This window comes from Lonchura striata, chromosome 1A, assembly GCF_050655825.1.
Source record: "Lonchura striata isolate lonStrDom1 chromosome 1A, ASM5065582v1, whole genome shotgun sequence".
Taxonomy (NCBI): domain Eukaryota; kingdom Metazoa; phylum Chordata; class Aves; order Passeriformes; family Estrildidae; genus Lonchura; species Lonchura striata.
The window spans coordinates 25,984,206-26,007,281 of NC_140741.1; the positions used below are offsets into that span (position 1 = coordinate 25,984,206).

Below are 23,076 nucleotides of genomic sequence, written 5' to 3' on the forward strand. Positions count from 1 at the left end.
CTCGCCCCGCCCGGCTGGGCTCGGCACGGCCAGCCCCCGCCCCAGCGAGGCGCTCCCTCGCCTGCCCGCCGGGACTCCCCACTGCTCCCCGGGAGCCAGGAGGCTCGGCCAAGGCGCAAACGCGAGCTGGAAACAAAAGCGAAGGTGGTGGCCCCGTGCAGCTCCGGTCCCGGCCGGCAGAACCTCACGGCCGGCCCGAGCTCCTCTGTACCTACCATTCCCAGCGCCCCAGGCCTCCCCCGCCTGGACCTCAGCAGGCGGGAGAGAGCATCTCCCGGCTGGAGGATGCTGGAGAAATAGCTGTCAGTTTTGAACAGACCTCCCTCCTGCCACAAAAGGGAGAACGCGTGGGTTACACGATGTGTTGGCTGAACCGGAAGCAGTATCCGTGCCAGGCTCTGCATTTCTATCATCATAAAACCTGGAGACCGCTGGATTCCTTCCCAGCTTGCTTTTTTCCCTCCCATTTATCTTCAGCAAGCATCTGGCCCTGAGCACCTGAGCACGCCACGGTTGACAGCATCTGTTCTCTCAGCGACCCCGTAAAACAGAGTGATACATTGCTGCCCCATTTGCCAGACGGGATCTGAGATGCTCTGATTGATTTTTCCCAACATTGCACCCATGGAAACCCACAGACAGGGCTGAGCGCAGGTCTGCCAATCCCACAGTTAGACAAGAATGCTAAGTACTGATGCTCCAGTGCTCATGACGCAGAGATAAAACCAGCTCAGGCAAGTTGTGCTTCTGATATATCTCTTCTTGACACCTGGTACTCAAGAGACTCCCCAGGCTTTAGCAGCAAAAAAGCCAAATTACGGTGCAGTAACACCTTGAATCCCCACGTGTTGTTTGCATGAATATGCCCAGTTATAATTTACAAGGGAAAAATAAAGCGCCCAGTGGTTTTGCTTCATGGGCTTCTGCTACAGCACTGATCTCCAGGTAGCCCATGCTGACCCACAATGCTTTTTAGTTTCCCAATTTCACTCGCTGCAAACTGACCTCTGGCTCCCTCCCTTCTTCCTTTCTTTCCCTTGCCCTTTCTCTCCTTATTCAGCAGGCCAGCAGGAGCCATGTGTAACAAGCCAGTCGCTCCCCTGTTGTGAAAAGCAGGAAACCAAGACACCAGAAGCCCTGACATGCCACCAGTGCATGGAGGCAGAGAGCCATGGGCCAGCCACCCAACACAACCAAACCATGGTGTGGGATCCTCTGCGAGGGAGCCAGCCTCCATGGCTGCAGCCCACAGGTCCACGTTTTTCTGTGTTATCTCATCCTCTCTAGTAACTTGCAAGTTACAATATTTACATGCAGTGTTGCAAAACCAGGGAAAGTAGTGGATTTGGTTTTTCACCCCCCTACTACAAATCTGAGATTCTGGAGCACAGTTCTAGGTCAAGTGTAAACTCCATTTAAAAGCAGCAAAAAACCACAGTGACCTCCTTAAACCTTTGACATGACAAAGCACTAGATTTCAGCATTGTGCATCTCATTCATCAGACCTCTGCAAATCACTCAGGATAATCTCCTTATTTTCTCCACCTAAGTACTTTAACTCTTGTGTTCACTCAGTCTTGTCTGTGCATGAGGTAGCACCCTCTTGTGCCAGACCTAGGGCTGTAGCACAGACCTTCTGGTCATCATCCCACTACTGTTAACCAGAATAGCACAATTTCTACTCTATTTCGGCCTTCATCTGAGGATCCTCCAGAAATACTTGCCATCAGAAAGAGCCTTCTAAGGAAAATGAGATGCCCAACTATGCACTGAACCTTCCCTTGCACTGCCTCCCACCACCCAGTTGGTATATCTGCCTTGCTCATATGCCAGCAGAGTGGGAATTCTCTTCAGTGTGATCTACTGCTGGTCTCTCTCTTTCATCTCCATGGTGGACCAGAAAGCATTTCCTGCCTTATGGCTTGGAATATATCCACCTTTGCTCCTGTTGAGCAAGAGAAAACACTCAATTTTCAGTGGATGTGCTCAGGCAACAAGAAATTCAAGTCTGCAAGAGTTCCCACTGCTGCAAAACCACCCAAAATGAACATCTGATAGAGAGTTTCAAAAGCTTAAAATACACCATTTGAAGCATGACCAGACGTGGCAACACACGAGATCTTTGTTGTCTCTGGTTCTACTGGAGCAGAGGAGCAACATCTGATAATGAATTAGGCCTACAAAAAATTGGTGAATCTGTGCAGCTCATCTGTGCCTTCCTCATTCACTGAGGAATGGAGGTTCAGATGTTGCGTCATGGCCATCCAGAATAATTTGGTGGTCCTCCACTTAGCTTCTCCTACGTAAGAATCATGGAACCACTCTTGAACTTACCATGACAGTTTGCCACCCTCTACCTAAGCAAAACCAAAACCCAAACTGCAAATCTTGCTGCTGAAAAGAACAGAGAAGCATGAGCAGAGCTGAAGGCTGGAAGCCTGAAGAACACATAGCTCAGAGCCACAAGATCGCCCCTTCCTACTTACTGCATTTATTCAAAAAGCAATGTATTCAGAACAGTTCTAGATGCCAATACTTAGGAGTTCTTACTGCTTCTCATACATCACAGGCACATATGCATCAAAACTTGTTACTGTGCTGTAGAAGTAGTGTTTTGAAATAAGCATGGGCAAATTTAAGTAGTCTGTCTCTGCAGTGCCACGATACAGCTGATAATCCTCATCATGCCAGGCAAAGCTCCTTGCTCCCACCTGAGCATGTCTGTGACACTTTTATATTCTCTTCTGTGTTTGCACAGATGTACATGATGGTTTCTGATTGGCTCCTACCATTCAAATCCTAATGGGAAAGAAGCTGGAGAAGGATGTTTACGCAGCAGGCCAAAGGACAAGGCTACTGAAATCACACTGATGAGAGCATCGATGAAGAACTAACCTCTAGTTTGACTAAGTAGTCTACATGTACACTCTTAAATACTTGGGTTAGTTTAACACTCATAGAAATCATGAAAGTAGGAAAAGGAGGAGTCCACAAACTCTGCTTTCAGAAAGTTACAGGATATGTTATCCTTTTTTTTTTTTTTTTTTTTTTTCTATATTATTTACCACCCTTTGCTACTAAGGGTGGGAAGCAAGCATAGCCTTCAATTTTAACATCTCATTACCTGCATTTCTGTGCTGGCTCAAGTTTAGATGGAGCAAACCTGCCAGCTGGACCAAGGCCAGAGCGAAGAAAAAGAGAGTTTCAAGTGCAAAGAACCAATTTATCAGGAACAAATCTTAACAACCAAAAGACACACTTCTGCTGGTGGATTCTATTCATCTGGGTAATAAAACCCCCGACACAAGGTAACCTAACAAAATACTATTTAGTGGCTATCTGATGTATCTCACTGTAGATAATATTGAACTGGTAGTCTACATTTCACATTTTCTGGATAAACTTGGTGCTTGTAAGGACATGGAGTGCTGACACTGAATAGCCAAGGACTGCCTAGAGAACATCATCTTTCACTTGGCTCCAAAAGTATTTGAGCCTGACCCACACAGCCTCTGTCTTCTCCAAGACTCCACACACTGGGCCAGCAAATGTCACGTGTGCTCCAAATATAGCCCCCTCCCCCAGCAGAGGCTGCAATACAGACTTTGCCCTGAGTGCTGCTCTCAAACCCACCCATTCTTTCACCCTACATATCCTCTCTGGACCTCCAAAAGCAAAAATGTGACAAATGAGATTTTGTCAGAGGTTTTGTGGGTGATTTTGGAGGAGGGAGGAGGAGAATAGGTGAGGAGCTGCTCTGGGTGGCTCAGCATCCCTGTGGGACAGGCTGCAGTCACACGTACAGGTCACATGTGCCCCGACAACACAGTGAGACACACAACAAGACACTAGTTTGCAGAGCACAGCACTGCTGTCAGTTCAACATCCCCTACAAACAAATAAATTATCAAAGAAAAAGGCAAAAAATGTGAACCAGAATACAAAAGTCTCAAACAAGACAAATCTTGGAGTTAAAAAGTATCAAATGGTACTGCTCAGGTGCAGGAGCTTCAAAGCCATCTGCAGAGTCTCTAGGCAGAGGCCTGGGACACAAGAAGCCCAACTTGGAAGCAGTGTCCTTCTACAAAACCAGCATGTAAGCGCCAGTTTTGTCCAAACAACACAGAGAGCAAAACTCCTTAAAGTCACCACAGTCCTTTTGCTTACCTGGACAACTGGGTATTGGTAATCCATACAATACACACCATACATAGCCAAAGATCCTCCAGCTAAAGGCCAAATGGACACAGGACTGGAAGCTTCAAATCCGAGTCTCCGTCTTTCAGCCTTGTGGGAAGGACTCTGGCAGCCCTGCGCAGTGCTTGGCTCAGGCCTCTGGGGCCACTCAGGTTGACACTAGCTCAGCTGAAAATAAAAAGGAGCTGCCTGGCTCGGCACGGCTCAGCCCCTCTCTTCTGGGATCCAGCAAGGCAGCGCTCAACCATAGGCGGCGGAGGCTCCTAAAATTAGAAATCCTCTACTGAAAACAGCCCTGCGAGCCTCGACTGAGGAGTGTCCTGCGATTCCCGGGCAGCAAACAGAGCAACTGCCAGGAATAGGGGGACACAGGATCTTTGCAGCCACTGCTGCCAGGGATGGGAGGAAGCAAACAGCATTTAGGATCTGAAAAGAGCATATGTTCTGGGCTCTAGGTGCGTCAGAGGGAACACTCCCAATCCAGGACAGGGAAAAACATATGGGACTGTTCCTCCCCCCACCACCATACCCTTCTTGCTGTCCTCTGCAGGGACAGGTGCTGGGATTAGCATAGTAAAACCCTTTGGTGTCAGAGAAGGAGGGAGGGAGAAGGGAGAAGCCACACTGATATCTCAAATTGAAGGGATCTCTTTCACAAGGGAGTGTGTGCCCGTATCATTTAACGCTTCTCCCTCCCTCCCGAGCTGAGGCAAGCAGGGACAGCTGCTGGAACCGGGGCTGGCGGGGGGAGCTAGGCCCTGGAATGGTCCCCACTGCCCCAGCCTTGGGCCGGTGGGTTGTCCCCCTCAGCTGTTCTAGTCAAACTGGGGGCAGCCAGGGGGATTAACTCTGTCACATGGGACAGCGAGCAGCAGGGAGAAGGGGGCAAGGCTGGGCAGGGCCAGTTGTTGTGCCCATTTTAGGAAGCTCATCCTCCTCATTCCCAGGGAGGAATCTGCTCCCTGACCGACAGGGACAGATGGGGAGCTGCTCGGCCAGCAGGCTCACCCCAGCAGCCTCACATGCCAGCCACATTACCAGACATCCGAGAGTCCGCTGCTGATTCTTAAAAGATACACCATGGCCAGGGGGAGCACTGAGGGGACCTGACCTCCCACAACAAATTGCATGAGATTTCACCCATCACTACAAAAAAAGACACACCAAGTTTTTTGTAGTGATGGGTGGACAGTGGACCAAACCTGGGTTCTCAAAGAGTTAACAGCCTAAGCCCACTAAAGATTGCCACCTTCCTCCAAAGGATAGCAGGGATAAAACCCCTCCCTCTGAGGTTTCAAAAATAAACATGCTACAGTGATCAAACCCAAGAAGGGCTAGCCAAATTTCCCACACACACACCATTTTAAATGCATAAAGTCAGGGAGGTTTTGCATTTCTAATCTTTAACTTTTCTGTAGTACTGCTGTGCACCACTAAACAGCTCCCTCAGCCTAGCGCTAGGGCAGCAGCCTTTCTATTGTCACTCATAATTTCCTCCCCCTCAGAAAGAGTTAAACTTGAGATTTACTTTTCCTCAGGAGATAAATATGTGGATCATTATCTAGTACAATGTGCATGCACAAATCTTTGTCATTCAGGTAAGGGGTGCCTAATCCACAGCCCTCCAACCCACTCAGCCCAGCAGGACAGCTCTTGGCTCATCCTCTGCTCCCACTGCCCTTTCTTTCTGAGAGCCTCAGAAAAGGACAGCTAGGAGCTGGGTGAGTGCTTATAGCAGCTGTTGCCCACTCTCATCATCTTTCCTAGAGCCACAGGGCCACTCCTTCCTTACAAAAGGAGCATGACCAATTTGGGGAGGATAAAGCATGACATTTTCTACATCTAAGATAAATAAATAAATTAATAAAGTTTCTAGAGCCATTGTTTCTGTGTGAAGATTTGCACAGACAAAGAAATTAGTTGCCCATAAATGGGAAAGCAGCTTATGTTTCTAGATCTCTCCACTGGGGAAAAAGGATGAGGCTCCCACAATGAACTTCCATCTCATTCTGCCTTTGGCCCATTTATTTCACCCCAAACAGACACCAAACAGCTTTCGGGAGCTCATCATTATGCCTCTTCCTCCTCACCATTATGCCCCCACCTCCTCACCAGAGGGCTTTTTTGGCTACCTCTCAGCACTCCCTGCATGCCCTGCCTGGGGGCACAGATAGTATCTGGTTTCCTCTGAACCACTTTTTTATTTCCTTCTCTTTTCTGTAACTACATGTTCAAAAGGTGCCTGCCCTTCATTCTTTTGCATAGCTCATTACTATGCACTCAAGCAATTTTGTATCTCCAATAAAATCTTTTTATTAAAAGGCATTAATTTATACAAACCCTAAGTCTTTTCCACAGCATGTTTTTGCTACTTCATATTAATGCCCCAGGTTTTAAAAGCAAATCCCTAAGTTAAAAACCTTACATTTATTTCAAAATCCAGTTCTTGTCATTTCCAACCAGGCCTCAGGGGAATAAAACATTTCCAAATCCTAGTACAGATATCTTCCTATCTATAAATACCCATCAAATGGGCAAAACAAAACAAGGAAGGGGAGTATCACCTAAGCTCCTCTGCTGTTTTAACTACAGATCCAATAAAACTGCCATGCTTTAAAGTTTTTTATGCAAGCTTAAATAATGTGACTTAACCAGCATAAAGACATTTGGATGATACTTAGGTAAAAAAAGCATCACACTCTTTGAGTCCCTCAGGTAATTAAATGACAAAAGCCAGTTTTAAACTCATATGTGCCAAGGTGCACACAGCAGGACTTCACTGACCAGTAATAAACTACTGAATTTTCTGCAAGACTGGCCACAGGGGCTTGGTTTACTACTGCACACTGACTTGCAACAAATATTAGTCAAATAATTCTGTTTTGAGATAATAGTCCATTATTACATTACATTACTTACATTACCATGCAACCTACTATGCCTATGCATTTCCAGTAACACAAGTTAGGTGAGGTAACTGTTATAAAATCATAGCCTTGTTCCTGCAGATGCCTACATATATGAATAATATTAAATTTACAGAACTATGAAGACTGGAAAAGATCTCCTGACACACAGAATCAGATCAACTGTTATCACACATCATCATCTTAACTTTTCATAAAATGTATGACACTGTATCTTAGAGTTGGGTTTTACAGCTACACTGCCCCAGCCAAAAGGCTGCTCTAGAATATCTGGGATTTGAGTTCTCCAGCTTAATGCTATTCCTGAGCAATTTCTGTCTTTCCTTTGTTCTTGTGCCATACTGTCCTACGGCTTAGCCATCTTTTCTCTTTCCCTAACAATTAACCTTCCCCATGTATTCCCTCTCTAACCATCCAAACAGGCAGCTGTTCCAGTCTTCTGTCACATGACAGGCTGGCTATTCCCCAACCCGTAGAAGTATGTTCTTGCACCTGATCTAGCCTGTGCTCATCTTTATTTTTAAAGACATCACCCAGAACAACATCAGCTCTGTTTCACATTTCCAGCACTAAACTGCATCTTCTCTAGATCTAGATCTACAGCATCAGATGCTGTAGAACCTGCCTATAGTAAAAGACATCATCCTACTATGTAAAACACACATTATCAAGGTAAAAAAACTGGTTATCTTAAAAACAGACAGGCTGATAAGGCACAACCTAGTTTTAATGTATTTATGTTGCCTTTTATCACATTCTTTATTTGTATCCAAGCCTTTAATTAATATTTGTGCGCCAGCATGCAGCTGAGGCTAGGTCTGTATTTACTCAGATCATTCCCCACCAGCAGTAGGTCTATTCCACTTCCTGTTCTCCAAACATATGACAGCACTCCTATTTGACAAATTAAAAGTTCTATCATATCTGCAACTGCATGAACCAGTTCTTTCACTCTCAGGAATAGGCACCCCCCTTTCCCCAGGCAACCCTGCTTCTCAGCCCAGCCTACCTGCACTAACTAGGATCTTTGAAATGTCCAGTGTGGTTGCTTCTACAATGGGTTCATGCCCATTACCAATACTGCCCTTGCTCCCAAGATCAACTCTACTTAAAACAACAAAGACTGATTCAATTCTGTGACAAGAGCATCCTCATTAACTACCCTATCCTCAAAATTAAGTGGCCCCACCTCCTCCCTTCTCTCTAATTGTATATAGAGAAACTGTCACCCATTTCCTTAGCAACACTTTTAAGGTTTAATTCAGCCTGATTTTTGGCAGTTCTTATTTCATCCCTACTGATTTTAAAGGCACAGCAATCTCTGCTGATACATTCACTTTTGTAAATTTGCTTCTTTTCTCACCTAACAGCCTTTATAAGGTTAGGCTAAAGCTTCTTCTTAGAGGATCTCCCCCTTTACATATACCATCACTAATTTGTATCCAAAGTGCCTCTAAAAAAAGAAATGAAAAAAACAATCCCAACCAATCAAAAAAAGCCCACCAACCCCAAACCACACCATTCAGGGCTGACTTCATTAAATATATTGCTTCATGTATCAAAGCTTATATCATGATCATCCCATCCTAAAGTGATAGAGATGGAGGCTCCTAAACAGCTTGTTTTCCTGTAACAGTCACAGCACCAATAATCCACTCACTGCGTCAACAACAGGTGATGATGCTACAATGACAAAATCTTCTGATCTGATTAATATTAGCAGCATTTGTTCTCCAAGCAGTATCTGAGGAATTAAAGTTTCTCATACTAATATTTATATCTCTAATGGTGCTGGGAATAGTATAATTTTCAAGCCTCAAGTTTCTATCTGAATCCAATCCTATGAGGGATTACAGCAGACTCACAGTACTTCCCCTGGGACCTCTTTTACCATTCTTCCCCACATCAATTTGACCAGAAACAAATCCTACATTATCAGTATTACTCTGCTTTCTTCTTTACAGTCTACTGCATACAATATAGCCTATCACCTTTTACATCTACCCTATCTCAACCACACAATCTTGAATGCATGTTAAAGCCATGATTACTATTCTTGCAGATTGGTATTATCCCTGTGATATCCAGTTTCATGTTCTGCACCAGTAGCTCTGGTTCCTCTATTTGTTATTTTGAATGCCAGAAATCTACCAAAAAAAAAAAAACAACACCATCCTGTGATGTATGTGCATTTATTGATCACATAGCTCCCAACTCTCTCAGCTATCACCCATCTAGTTACTGCTTACCTTAATCTTTTAGTAACATTTAATTTTGTTTTTTCCAACTCCTACCTACCCATCACTCTTTCTAGACATACTGTTTTACATGCCACTATAGCAGCATTTACCTAATTTTCCCCTTTATGTGTACTAAGCAAGTCATGGAGATTACACAAGTTCTTCCCTGTGTTCTCAAAACCCAATACTTTGCTTCACATGCACTGCTCTCTTTGATGTCTGGAGACAGAGGAATATTTTTGGGAAATGCCAGGACCACAGCCCTGGGCTTTGCTTTGCCTGCTTTGTTCAGACTGTTTATAGCAAGCATACTAAGTTACAATTACAAGTACAGCTATAAGAACATAATATAGCCATAGTCTCATGATTGTTGAAGTGCAGCCACGGAAGTTCCAGACACTTACCACTTTTTTTTTTCCTTAATTGCTAAAAACTGTGGTACTGTGGGGACACAGTAATACAGCATGGAATCTGAGATATTTCCACGATTTATAGCCATTACCCCACATTGATCTTTACCAAGGAATTACACCAACAGTTTCATTTTATAAACTACATTTATAAATCTTCTGCATAATTTTCTGGTCTCCAGACAAATTAATCCAAGCCTTATCTAGTTACTCCCACTAAAGAGCTCTTACCTCTGCTGAATCTAACTCTTCATCGCTAGAAGCCTGGCTGATGCTCTTCCTCTCACCCACCAAAAATGGCATCTTTAACAATTAGCCAATCACTACATCTGCTAAACTGGGTCATCAGGGATCTGATGAGCAGCTTACAATATGTCTCTGCTTTTTAAAAACTGATGTAAATGTAGGAAACATGCCAGCAAGCAAGGATGCATTTTCTGGCTGGGTATGTACTGATTTCCATAGCAGCTAAATAGATCAAGCAGCTCAGCCAGTTCATGCTAGTGTTAGACAAACAGCACCAAGATTACATCAACAGAGCTACAAGAGATTCTCATTTTGCACCAAAGCAGGTCCCATGCCCTGAGCACAAAGATGGTTTTTTCTCACTCCAGGTGAGAACTTATACTCAGGGGAAAGTCCCCATTCCTCTTTCTAGGTCTACATTTATTGCTTGTTTGCTGATATGGATATAATGTTTTTCAAAGAGCTGCATGATTTTCCTTTTTCTTCACACATTTAATATCACCAATGACTAGAAAATTTACTTATGGTCTAGGTATTATTTTGACCCTGGAATCATACGAGATTCAAGTGGCGAGGACATAAATGTAAGCAGAGCACACAAAGGAAAGCTCAATATTCTGAAATGGCATGCAGAAGCAAACATAACACATGGTTGACTGCAGAAACAGGATTTTCCCCACATTTCAGAAACCTGCCAGTTTTACATAGATGTCCTGATCTCAAGAGCAAGAAGATTTGGTGGTGGTGGATCAGCTCTGCAGGTGAGTAAATAACTCAGCACCCAGCCAGTGCCTTCTCTGCAAGTGAAACATGCTAAGCAGGTAAATGTCATAGACCAGGAACTAGATGCATTAAAGCAGAAATAAAACCAGCAGTTCTGGGGTATGTGGAGTAGCAGCAAACCAAAGTATGTTAGATTAGCAAAATAAGGATATCACAGGAAAGAATTTGAATGGGTTGGTAAAGCCATAGGAGCTATTTCTTGCCTGAAACCCTATCTGATTAGTTAGTGTACTGAATTCTCATGTTCAATAGGATTAATAGTTCAAAACCACATTAGCACAAATGAAATTACCAAAAATACACTTTGAATCCAAGGAAAGTAAAAGCCCCCTGGCAAAAGAGCCAAGGAACCCAAAGCTAAAGAAAGCAGCAAAAACGTAAAGCAGCAAGGACTGCCCCATCCTACCCACTAGTTCTGCCAAATACCTCAAGCAGATAGCAGAACTTCAGTCATTACACATCCAGTTCTCATGGAGAAAACACACAATTAAAGAAAAAAAAAATGGAGAGAGAAAAATTCCAAATATAGCACTTAATAAAACTGGAGCTCTGAAATAGCTCCTGGTCATGTCTTTTCTCCTCCAAGTGCCAGAGAGCTCCCTTTTCCATCTTCTTCTACAACACATTCTCCATTTGCAAGGCAATTTACTTAAGGGTGATAGAGTTTGTTTGCATGTGCCACTACCACTCCAACCAAGCTCTGTAGTCCAGAAACTGATCTAAAGTGGCTTAACAGCAGAAACCACGCACACTCCAAACTGTGGACATAAGATACCTGCATCCTGTTACTGCCCTTAGGTCTTCACTGCATCATCTACACGTAGATGTTAAATATTAATGGTTTGTCTAGACTGGAAAACGAGAATAGTTTTTAAACAATTACAAATACACAACATAAGAGGAAAACAGGTCAGAATTAAAAGTTATTATTTCTTAACTACCACTTATTTTCAAAGCCTCAACGAACTCTGCTTTAGTGAAGGACATGGAAAAAGGAGGCAGAACAATGATACAAAGTCAGTCTGCTAAAGGAGCACATTGCTAGACCTCTGTCTGCTGGGCAATTGGCACTTTTTGTTTTGTTTAGGCATCTTACAGCCATCCAGTAGAATGGTAACAATAGCAAACTCCAGAAACATATATACCAAAGGGGACTCAAGAAATCATAAGCTGGGATCTTTCTCAACCAGAAACCAAACTCTTCCAATACCCAGCCTACACTCTCACAGCGGTCAAGAGAGACAAACACTCTTGATCCTAAAGTTAAGGCTTCTGTAGGCAGTGTCTTCCTTAAGCTGGAAGTACAGATCCTGCCCAGATAACTTCAGCTGCCAGACAAGAACTCAAGTTAATTCAGGTGAAATTTAGATTGCCCAAAGTCTACCTCTTAAACTACTACAAAGGAAAAATGTAATGCAATGATGAACACTCATATGAAGTTTGAAAAATCCCGTCAAAAGACTGCGTTCCCAGAACTGAGTTTTATTCACGACACTAACAAGCTGGCTCTCATCAAGGCAGCTTTAACAGAACAATAACTCACAAGAATCTATTAGTGATTAAGTTGCAAAATGAATCTGCCAGTAATCTTGATACACCAGCAGCACATAGAAGACACAATTTCGGCTTTCTACCCCAATCCCATGCTTTACATGCATTACAGAACATGTTTCAATTATAAAATCTTGAGACAACTCCAGAATACCTGAATACAACATGCATCAAGTCCAGAAGAAGCTTCTGAAACCAGACGGGCTCCATCCTCTTAGTTGGCATGGTACAGTATATGGCACAATATAACAGGGGAAAAAGAAAGTATACACAGACTTCCCAGAAAAAATTATGTGGGTCTCAGGTCTGGGCCTTTTTTCAAGGAGAATTCTAAATACTTGGCAATGCTTTAGAAACCAAATAAGTATACTTCTGGGCTAAGGCACTTGGTAATGAAGGTGATCGTATCACAGCTTTCTTTATGGACCATTTATATATGCACTGATCTTGATAATGCTGCGTGTCCATCAAAATGCTTTTTGCTCATTACATGAGAAACAAAAAGGTGTCCAGATGCAGAATTTCAACATCAAAGAAGACAAGGAGTTTTCTCTTGCTAGTTTAGATATTACATGACAGTCACGCTGCCTTTGTATATTCCTTTGGGGACAGTGGACAAAGAGGAAGCAAAAAGAATAGATTGGAGGTAGTATTCCTTCACTTCAGAGGCTGTTTCAGAATGTCAGTCAGAGAAAAGCTTTGCCCATTCTGTCTCTCACAGTCCCACCTGTTTTTTCACTTAACAAGCAGCAGCAGTTCAATTAGTTGATCCTTAAGGGGACAACAGGGAGATCCAAAAAGAAAGATTTGACTCTTCTAGAAATAGAGCAGCTTAAGTCTGAGCATTTCTTTAGATCTATGCTAAGCCTACAAAAATTAAGGTTAATTCCTTAATTAAAGAACCACCTTCCTAAGAATAAATATTATTAAAAGTCACCAGATGGTAGTATCAGACATACTCTCACCAAGTATTTTTAATTGAATGAATCACAACCTAGGGCTGGACCACACTGACAATTCCCCTGTAGTTTAAGCACAGTTCTGCCATTACCTCAGACCCACCAGCAAGTGGCCACGTGGGGCTGTTGGAAATGCCACATGCATTCTCAATCTTATCCCAGCAAACGACTCATGGGATAAGCCACTTCCAACAAGGGTTTGAGCCAACACATTCTACCCCACCTTTGCCTGGGGTGAAGGGAGAACATCATCAACCACTGCAGAGCATTTCAGAACATGGCTGTGTGTCTTACTCATCTAGCTGAGCACTTGCTTCCCAGCAGAGACGGTTTTGGTATGGACTTTCCTCCCCACCTCGCCTCCCAGCTTATCAAATTGCCTCCACGTGACAAGCTAAAATAGAATAAGGTACTTGTTTCCAAGTTAACGAGTGGCCACACAATAAATTATGCTAGTATGAACTTAAATTTATCCCTACTTTAGAGTGGTACGGCTTCTCAGCTACACAAACAAAAGCAGAATTTGGGGGAAAGGTGGAAAGGTTTTCTAGGACAGTATTCTCCTGTTCCAACACAGGAGTAAAGCACTCCTTGCCCAGCTTGGTGCAATAAGAACAGCAGAGCAACTGCCCACACCCTGTAACTGTGTAAGCAAAAGGCAAAACACATCAAAAATACTAAACAAAATTCTTAATTTAATCAATAGAGAGAAATGAAGAGGCAGTGCTGTCTATGTGTGATAGCTGAGTTTGAGACTGTATTACTGGCAGGAACTGAGGAATTGGAGAACATTGTGCAAGCAGGACCTTTAGCTGCCACAACAGCAAGTTACCAAATAAATCTCAGGAAGTCATCTGGAAACAGTTCCAGTACAACAATATACAAAATATGACACTTTCAGCATAACTCTGCAAAGATAATTTCATGATAGAATTACATCTGTCCATTAATTTCTGCAGGCCTCAGTTCAAAATCTTGCCCACCTGCTCAGCTTTTGATGATGAATCCTGTTTTTTCCCCATTCCCATTGAAAAAAATTTAAAAATTCCAAAGTCAGGCAACTCAAAAGAGATTCAGCCATAAGTGCTGCAGTTAAGATTTTGGTGCATTTTCTGAGTGCACAGAAGGGATCCAGAAATAGCATGCAAAGCTGAGGTCTGGCAAAAATTATGCCGTTTACCCTGAAAGAGGAGAGTCAAGACAGGCTAAATGAATGGTGACAGCAGCAAGTCATGCTTTAATGTAGGAGGAGGACCCCAGGGACTACTTATCTGGAGGCAGAGGTGCTAGCTATTGCTGTGTCCCTTCTCCAGTGCTTTGAGTGGAGAAGTGTAAGGCTGTGGTAGAGAACAGAAAGAGGTATGTTAAGACTATACCAGCTTAGAGACAAGAAGTAGTCTGCACATCACTTTCTGCCTCAGACTAAGACAAAAATATAAAAGGCAGCAAACAGCTAGATTTTGACTGGGATTTTTGAAATCTATCTAGTTTTGAGAAAGCAGGAGAGAGAAAAATTCTGGAAATCTTTTTATTCTCACAGAGACTCCCAGGACACGAACATAGAGGTCTGCCATGGGCACGTAAAAGAACTGCCACCCACACTTCTCCCCAGGAGCCAGAAGAACAGAATAAAGGCCAACATGGCTCAGTCCAAAGATCTTTCCTGCAAGCTAGTTTCAACTCCCAGCAAGTTCTAAAACAAGCCACAGCAGCTGAAATCCCTAGACAACAACGACTGAAAGCTTGCTCTGGTTCCACTATACAATCAAGATACCAGCTCATCCATCAGCTTTCTGTGACCTCTACCAAAAAAAAAAAAAAAACCACACCAAAAAAAAACACCAAAAAAAAACCAAAAACAAACAAACCCCAAAAAAAACCAAAAAAAACCCCCATGAAATCACTCATGTTCATTCACCCTAATCTGCCACGCTATCTCACGCTCTGCATTCTCTGTCCCAAAACCACTATGCCATACAGATGGTTTCCTGGCTCCCATGAAAACCCCTATCTCTGCCTTCTCTCACTACCAAGAAATCTCCACCAAATTCTTGGCTTCTGTTCTCTGCACAACTCTCCAGTTACTCTGCAGTGGGACTACTCTCACTTTGTGGTAACAGGACTACTAAGGCAAAAATTAACTGCAACCCCTCTGCATTATCAGCTGGGATATCAGCAGCACTCAACCTTCAGCCTCTGTGGCTTTACAGGTCTCTTAGCATGAATTTAAAAGAGCCACTTATCTCAGGCTAGAGATTCATGCTAGGCCAGAATTAAAGTAGGGCAATACTTAAGCTGCATCTCAAGCTCACATTGAAATGAAGCAAAATCAGCAACTTCAAGCTCTGAAGGGGCACAGCAGGCACACTCCTGCAACTGTTCTGAACTAGACAGCTTCTGAGACACTTGTGAGAATCTTAAAAATCTAATACAGCTCAACAGTATGCAACCTGTTTCAGCAGGCAGATCCAGCTACAGCATCATCTTTCACATACATTACCAGGTTCTCAGAACAGTGCTGAGAATGAGACCCTATTCTGCAGCATAGGAACTCAGTAGATGTGCAAACACTGTAGGAAGCAAATTCAGAATGACAGACTGCCAACACCTCTGGGGAAATAGAAGAAAAACCATCACTGCCACCCAAATGCCCCAAGATTGTCAGCAACAGAACAGGAAAAGGCGTAACTGCCATCAAGACAAAAACATAGAAAATGACAGTCACTTTTCAAAAGGAAAAACACCCATGTTTTCTTCACATTCTCTTCCTGGCTTACCCTCTTTGTAATTATGGGACAGAGGTAACAATAGCCACCAAAAGTCCAGCTGTCACATTTTGATAATTCAGTGAATGCCCACACAGATCTAATTACCTCAGCCAGTCTACATGCCTAAGACCTCATGTGGCCATGGCCATTCCTCAGCTTTGCCCTGACAGAAGTTTGGAGAGTGGAAGCAACAGCAGTGCTAGATGATCAGATATTTTTTAGAGTGACCAAGGTTAAAGTATAGGGACAAGAAGAAGGGAAACAGCTGCTCTAGACCTAGAGACAGCAGAATGCTTTAAAACCTAGAGAAATAATTAAACGAACTAATGAGCCATAGTTAGCAAAGGAACCACAGGTCAAGGCAGATACAATTCCTTAGTGGGGGGAGAGGTGAAGAAGGGGAGAAGCCTTACCATATTGGGACAGAGAGGAACTAAGTTAGCAGCTCCACATCAGAGCTGTGGCAAGAAGAGGAAAAAGGGATATATCAAGACAAGAGGTGATTTATTCTGAAGTTTCAGGGCTGGAATAAGCAGCAGATGATGAACAAAAGGAAATGTCTGTGGTGGATCCACACAGGAGACAGAAGTGGAATGGCAATGCCACAGGGTTTGTTTTGTTACTGCTTTTGTTTGTTTTAAAAGGAAGCTAATAGAAAAACACCAGCAGCTTAAAATGCTCCAAGCATACAGCCTGCCACTCCTCCTAGGTTATAACAAAAATTCCTGCCTTGTAATGAGAAGAGCTTCTTGGGATCCAGCAGCCCTCCGACTCCTCGCCCCCAGCTGGGGGGCCGAGGGGGTTCCCGTATCAGCGGCTCGGCAGCACGGAGCTCCCCACGCTGGCACCGGCCGCCTGCCCAATTCAGACCTGTAATCTCCCTCGACTTTGATTTAATGCAGCAATTACTGGTAATGTGGTTTGAAGGAGATAAATGCCCAGTACAGGGCTGGCTGGCACTGACGCTCATTTCGCTCATGATGCAAGAACAGTTTTAATTAAAATCCCCTTTATGATAAAGGAGCTGCTTGACTGGATGTTTCTGTGCAGCCCTGATACGGAGCCTCCTCCAAAGCGGATTAGAAATCAAAGTTTCCCTCTTCTCGCTACTGGCAACACACAGAAATAGGGAACACTGTCACCATGTCACCCCTCTACAATTTCCTTAACCCTAGAAGTGCTGGGGAAATGCCTACGCTTCCTTAAAAGCAACTGTTACTTCCTTCTTATGGCTCTAGTGTTTTTCAAAAATGAAGCACAAGGGCTACTTCAATTAGAATAAATGCATCCACAGAGCTCATCCTCTATGATCCAAACCTGGTTTCCCCTCTATCTGGCTTAAAAGGAAATCACCTTGGCTACTTCTACGGCAGACCCATACCTACAGCCTGCATTCTGGCAAGGACAGATATCAGCCCTATAGTGCTCTGGCAAAGTGGTGGGAAATCAGAATTTGGCTGAAAGACTGGAAAAGTAGAAGCTTCTGCTGGGTGAGGCAGAGCTGCATGGACAGGGGAGGAAAAAGGAGCAACACCGCAAGATAAAGGCATAAAATTAGCAGAGCAGTCAAGATCCCAGCACAGACATGTTCCAGAAATGATCTGTCAGCTCTTGATCGAGTTACAGCAAATGTAGGTACAATTTTGGGTTGGTTTTCTTCTTTACACTATAGGAAATAACAGAGATGAATATATTAAGCACTGCTAGTTTCTATTGCAAGTGCCAGGAGCAGATTGTCACAGTGAGAAATTGGCCTTGTGCATTACACAGAAAAGGCAGCACTGGGTTTGGAGGCCTGCAGACAGTGCAATGTGAAGATAAAGAGCCTCAAGTCTGAATGCACATTATTCCTCTCCTCAAGCCACACAAACACACATAAACATAAAAAGATTGATTTAAGCAGCTGGATTTCTCTGTGACCTCCAGAATATATCTGTGGGCCATAGGACTACCTAGGCCCTGACACAGGTTCCAGTCTTCTCTGAGCATGTGCCTCATCATTTGAGCAGTGCTCCACATTCCTTGACATTGTCTTCTTCTCCAATGATGGGACTCTACTCCAAAAACCCTTTTTCTTTAACATAAGAAAACAATTTCAAAGTATCTGTCATGTTCCATGATTCCCCACCCCCTTCAGACAGCATATATCAAACAACAGATGAAACAAAAAGAAAACTCCTGACAGAACCAGGAGGGATTCAGCACAACAGCATAACCAGCTGACTTCACAGGAGACTGACGCAGCAGACACCAGACCACCAAATGCACGGCTATGAATGATGAAACCAGCCTTTAGGAGAACCTTGCTCCTCAACAGGATGAGCAAAGGGTAAAAACACCAGGTCAGAGACAATAACATGAAGATTTTGTGTGGTTTTGCTGGTACACAAAGGGAGAAATGAAACAAAAAAAGGCCTGGTATAATTAACAAGATTAAAGGGGGATTTAGGATCAGGACAGAAAAGCAACGGGCCAGATTGATCCTTACAGGATTAAAGCTGGAATCCTACTAAGAGTCCAGTGGTTGAGAGATCAACACAGTGTAATGGGATTAAATCAACATCAGCTTTTGTTTTTGCAGAACGGAACCTCCAGCGCCTGTATTTTTACTCTTCAGATAAGCAGCAGAAAAGTTGACTGGTACCTACAAACAACCAGGGGCACAAGCATCCAAGCACTTCCCCTTTGGCTCTCTCAGGCAGAAGAGCAATAGGTAATGCCACTTTCAGAAATAAAGAACAAAAAAAATGTGGTTTATTACAAACTGTCCAAAAAGCCAAGAAAGCAGAGGATTTACCAAAGTCTGTGTTCTGGCCAGCCCCACATTAACTGGTATCAAGTGTGATGGGATCACCCCAGGCCTGATGGATGGGGAAAGCAGGAGGACAGTCCCAGCTGCAATCAGACATGCTGCCAATGGGCAATTGGATTTTGATATTGTGTCTTGCCAGCAACGAACAAAGGATGCAGTATACTCTGCAGAACATATCAGCAAACACATTTAAGACAAATTGTCGCATGCCCCCATTGCACAACAATATCCAAGAATTACAAAAGTGAGAAAAGCCTCTTTCAGCACGTATCATTTGCATTACAGCTGGTGCAACACATGCAGGACAGCTGCACTTCTGTTCCCCTGCCCCGAAATTTCCAAAGCTTGTCAGTAATTTGAGTTGGTAGCAAGGGGGAGGGGAAGAGGGAAACAGGACAAGGGTAGATATTCTTTCTAGATATGTAAGCTATTTTTAAAGTTTTTTATTCTTGTAGGAGAGAAAGTTAGGCATGTTTAAATGAGAGGGTATCCATCACCACCACACTTGGCTGAAAAGGGAAGGGGTGTTTATTGCACACCTGTTTGCAACAGCTAAACAGCTGCATTGAAGAGCAACATTCCTTATGCAAGGAAACAGCATTAAAGGATCTCATATTTCCACAGCACTTCTCAGTCCAAAAGGTGTTTAAAAACAGCGGTTGCACACACACTGTATAAACTTCACCCAAACTTCTTCTGCAGAAGAAAATTTTCCCCAGCACTAAAATACAAAAATGCCAATACCACCCATTTCTTAAAAGATGTCACAGTCAGTAGCCTCACCTATGCTGAACAGGCTTCTCCTTTTCAGCTGGTTGGTACAAAAAAAGTAATCGCCATTCCCTGCTCCTCCTCACTCAAGCAGCAGCCAAAATCCCAGTTTAATAAATCGGGGGGAGGGGGAGGGAAAACAGCTGGAACGACTGCTGGATCCAACAGGCCTCAGAGCAAATCTGCTCTGCAGTGCTGCTGAGATGGTCCCCATGGAGATATGCACCCCACTTATGCTGCACCTTCCTGAGAGATATTTTGTCTTTACTCACAAGGCTTCTCCATCCAAAAGGTATGCCATGGATGCAAGGAGACATCACCATCATGATTGAGGGTGGAATGAATAATAAGACCATTACAGCAAAAATGAAAAGTGAAAAAATAGAAACAGGCAGTTCACACTGCACATTTTCTATCTTCTAGCCACGTACACATATTTGAATTCCAGCATTTTTCTGCATTTAAACTTTGTTTCAACACTAGATTACTTATTAAAAAAATGTACAGAGGAGTGTTCTAGTATCATCCTATGCCAGCTCCTTAAATATCATGAATAATAATCCCTAAGAATATCTTAAATTGTCATCTGGTCAAAATATTTTCACTTCATTATTGTCTTATGTCCAAGATTCAATCAGAGTAATGTGTGGGGGACAGCATCTTTCATTTGAGGCAGGAGAAAAACTAACTGCCTTCGCCCTGGATTCAGCTTTAGACCCAAGAACCATCTGGTAAAAAATCAGCCAGCGCATTGTGCAGGCAGTATATTAGTCATGAAACACAGGACTCTGAGAACAATGAAACCTAAATTTAAGGGACAGACGAAGGAAACTTAATTACTTGTTTAAGCTTCTTCACAGCTTTGAGGAATCTAACATTTTTAGCAAAAGAATTTAGCACTGGAGGGCACAAAGCACATCCTCAATGGATTTCTTAATTTTCTGCAAGCCTGTTTTCACTTCCAGTGTGGAACTATCCACTGGTTCACCAGCACAGCTTGCCTCTCCAGTGCATGGCTGAAGGGTAAATCACATTGCCTCGGGCACAGAGTACCATCCACAGCTGTGGTACTGCAGATATAGATTGCAGTTCCCTCTCCAAACTGAAAACTCCATACAGAGAACATTTTTTCTGACCCCTCTACATCACTCAAGCTCCTGCTGTACCCAGTAGCCTTTGCTGAACTATGAAGGGATCTTTTCCAGCTAATTGCATAAGCTGTCCAATCATACTTTTGGTTAAGCATGCACACATACACAGTTGCTACCCTAGTGACTGCTTAGAGATGTGGCAAAAAAGCCACCCCACTTCAGGTCCGCTCAGAGACCTTTCTTTCTAATATCATTGCCATTACCTTGGGGATTTGGACAGCTCTGGCAGACTGGAAAGCTGGGTGGAGAGAAACCTAATGAGGTTCAACAAGGGCAAGTGTAGGGTCCTGCACCTGGGGAGGAATAACCCCAAGTGCCAGTACAGAACCTACTAGAGACCCATTCTGCAGGAAAAGACCTGGAACTCTTGGTGGATGACAACCCGACCATGAGTCAGCAGTGTGCCCTCAGGGCGAGTGGTATCCTGAAATGTACCAGAAAAACTGGCCAGCGGGTCAAGGCAGATCCTCCCCTCCTACCCAGCCCTAGTGAAGCCACACCTGGAGTGCTGTATCCAGTTCTGGGCTCCATATTTCAAGAAAGACAAGGAGATAAGAGGGTTCAGTAGATGCCACAAAGATGATGAGGGGTCAGGACCATCAAGAGAGAGAGATGGTCTCTCAGGAGAGACTGCAGGAGCTGTGCCTGTTTAGTCTGGAGAAGAGACAACTGAGAGAGGATCTCATTAATGAATTTAAATATCTTAAAGGTGAGCACCAAGAGGTTGTTGCTAGATTCTTTTTGCTGGTGCCCAGCAACAGGATGAGGAGCAATGGCCATAAACAAAAACACAAGAAGTTCCACCTCAGGATGAACAAGAACTTCTTTATATTGAGAGTGGCAGAACATTGGAACAGGTTGCCCAGGCTGGTTATGGAGTCTTCCTCTTTGGAGATATTAAAAATCATCTGTACATGTTCCTATGTCACCTACTTTAAGTGATTCTGCATTAGCAGGGGGATTGGAATAGATGATCTCCAGAGGTCCCTTCCAAGTCTAAGGACTCTGATTCTGTAAAAACAGTAAAGTTCCATCTCTAATGGAATTAAGATTAGCAAATAATCACCATGGGAAGTGCAGGAAACACAGATGTTCAGTCTCAAATTGCTATTATCTGCACTCTTCCTCAAGCTTTCAGCTGGAAATCACAAAGGCTGAGGTTTATTCTCTTACGGTTTATTCTATTCCTCCCAAGATAAACAGGCTGTTTTGTGAAAAACTAACTTAAACAGGACCCAGCCCCTGTCAGTCTTCCAAGACTTGGACAGGCTTACAGCAAACAGAGTCCCCTGTGCTCACCACTGTTTGGACAGGTGGGAATACAGCAGTCAGGCAGAAGAGCCACTGGAGAAATACACCAACTGAGTAAGCCTACATCTCCCTAATTCTTTTGTTTAGACTCATCAGAGAAGGGAATTCCTGAACATGATGGCAATGTGCTGTACACCTGATTTACACAAAACTGGACAAAATCACTGTAGCCTATAGAACAGCACATCCTAATCCTGAATCTTCGTCTTCTGAAGCTGGTAACTTAATTTGAAATTGCTTCTCTTTTTGAACTGCACTGGGCTTTCTTGTCTCAGTAGTGACCTTGGCATCTTCCACAATTACAGGCTTGCAGGAACACAGAATTGGAAAAGATCACCTGGATTATCAACTCTAGTCCTCTAATAACACAGGCAGTCACATTATATAATCTCTTTCATACACTCTTCTTTCTCTGTTTCCTAAATCTCCAAAGCCTGTATAAAACCCTAGATACAAATAGATGCAAGTTGCTTTGTCACACAAAGCCCCAGAGGAACGCAATGCAGACATCCCCAACCCAGCTGTGCACAGAGCAGCTCAAGTGTGGAAACAGTATAACCATGTTCATGAGGTGCTGCACCAAAGCTAATAAACCTTATCGAGCAGCAGAACTCATTATCTCAGCTGCAGTGCTGGACAAACCTAACTATATTACTTCTGGATTCAAGCTGCTACGTATGCATGCCACAGCATGGCACCGCAGGGACTTGCAGGCTGGGGAGTCAGATTGCATGGTTACTAGCTCGAGGATTTTCACATGAGCTCCATTTTATGGTTTTCCAGGGCTTTTCTGCTCCAGAGCAAGAATCCAAAAATCAGTGATTGTATTAAACACAAAATGTCTTTTAAGATACTCAGAGAAATTCACCCAAACCTAACTTCTAACATTCATTCAGGAAAAACTTTCTACATCCTCACAGCCACAGTCTCCCAGAGGCAACTCCATCTCC

At 43.5% G+C, this 23,076-nt stretch overlaps 1 protein-coding gene across 42 annotated transcripts in view; it reads right to left on the bottom strand.

The window, feature by feature from the left end:
* The window catches only part of RBFOX2 (RNA binding fox-1 homolog 2), a 170,118-nt gene that overhangs the window by 86,432 nt on the left and 60,610 nt on the right, over nt 1-23,076 (bottom strand). For 7 of the 42 annotated variants that reach the window (XR_014951895.1, XR_014951900.1, XR_014951899.1 and 4 more), the window contains exon 1: nt 216-4,150. The exons of 15 other annotated variants lie outside the window; for them this stretch is intronic. Coding sequence is in view for 13 of the 27 variants with exons in the window: in XM_085568699.1 (XP_085424825.1) it covers nt 216-467 (252 nt within the window). In the remaining 14 variants the exon portion in view is untranslated. 20 more of the 42 variants (XR_014951894.1, XR_014951891.1, XR_014951892.1 and 17 more) reach the window with 8 other exon arrangements.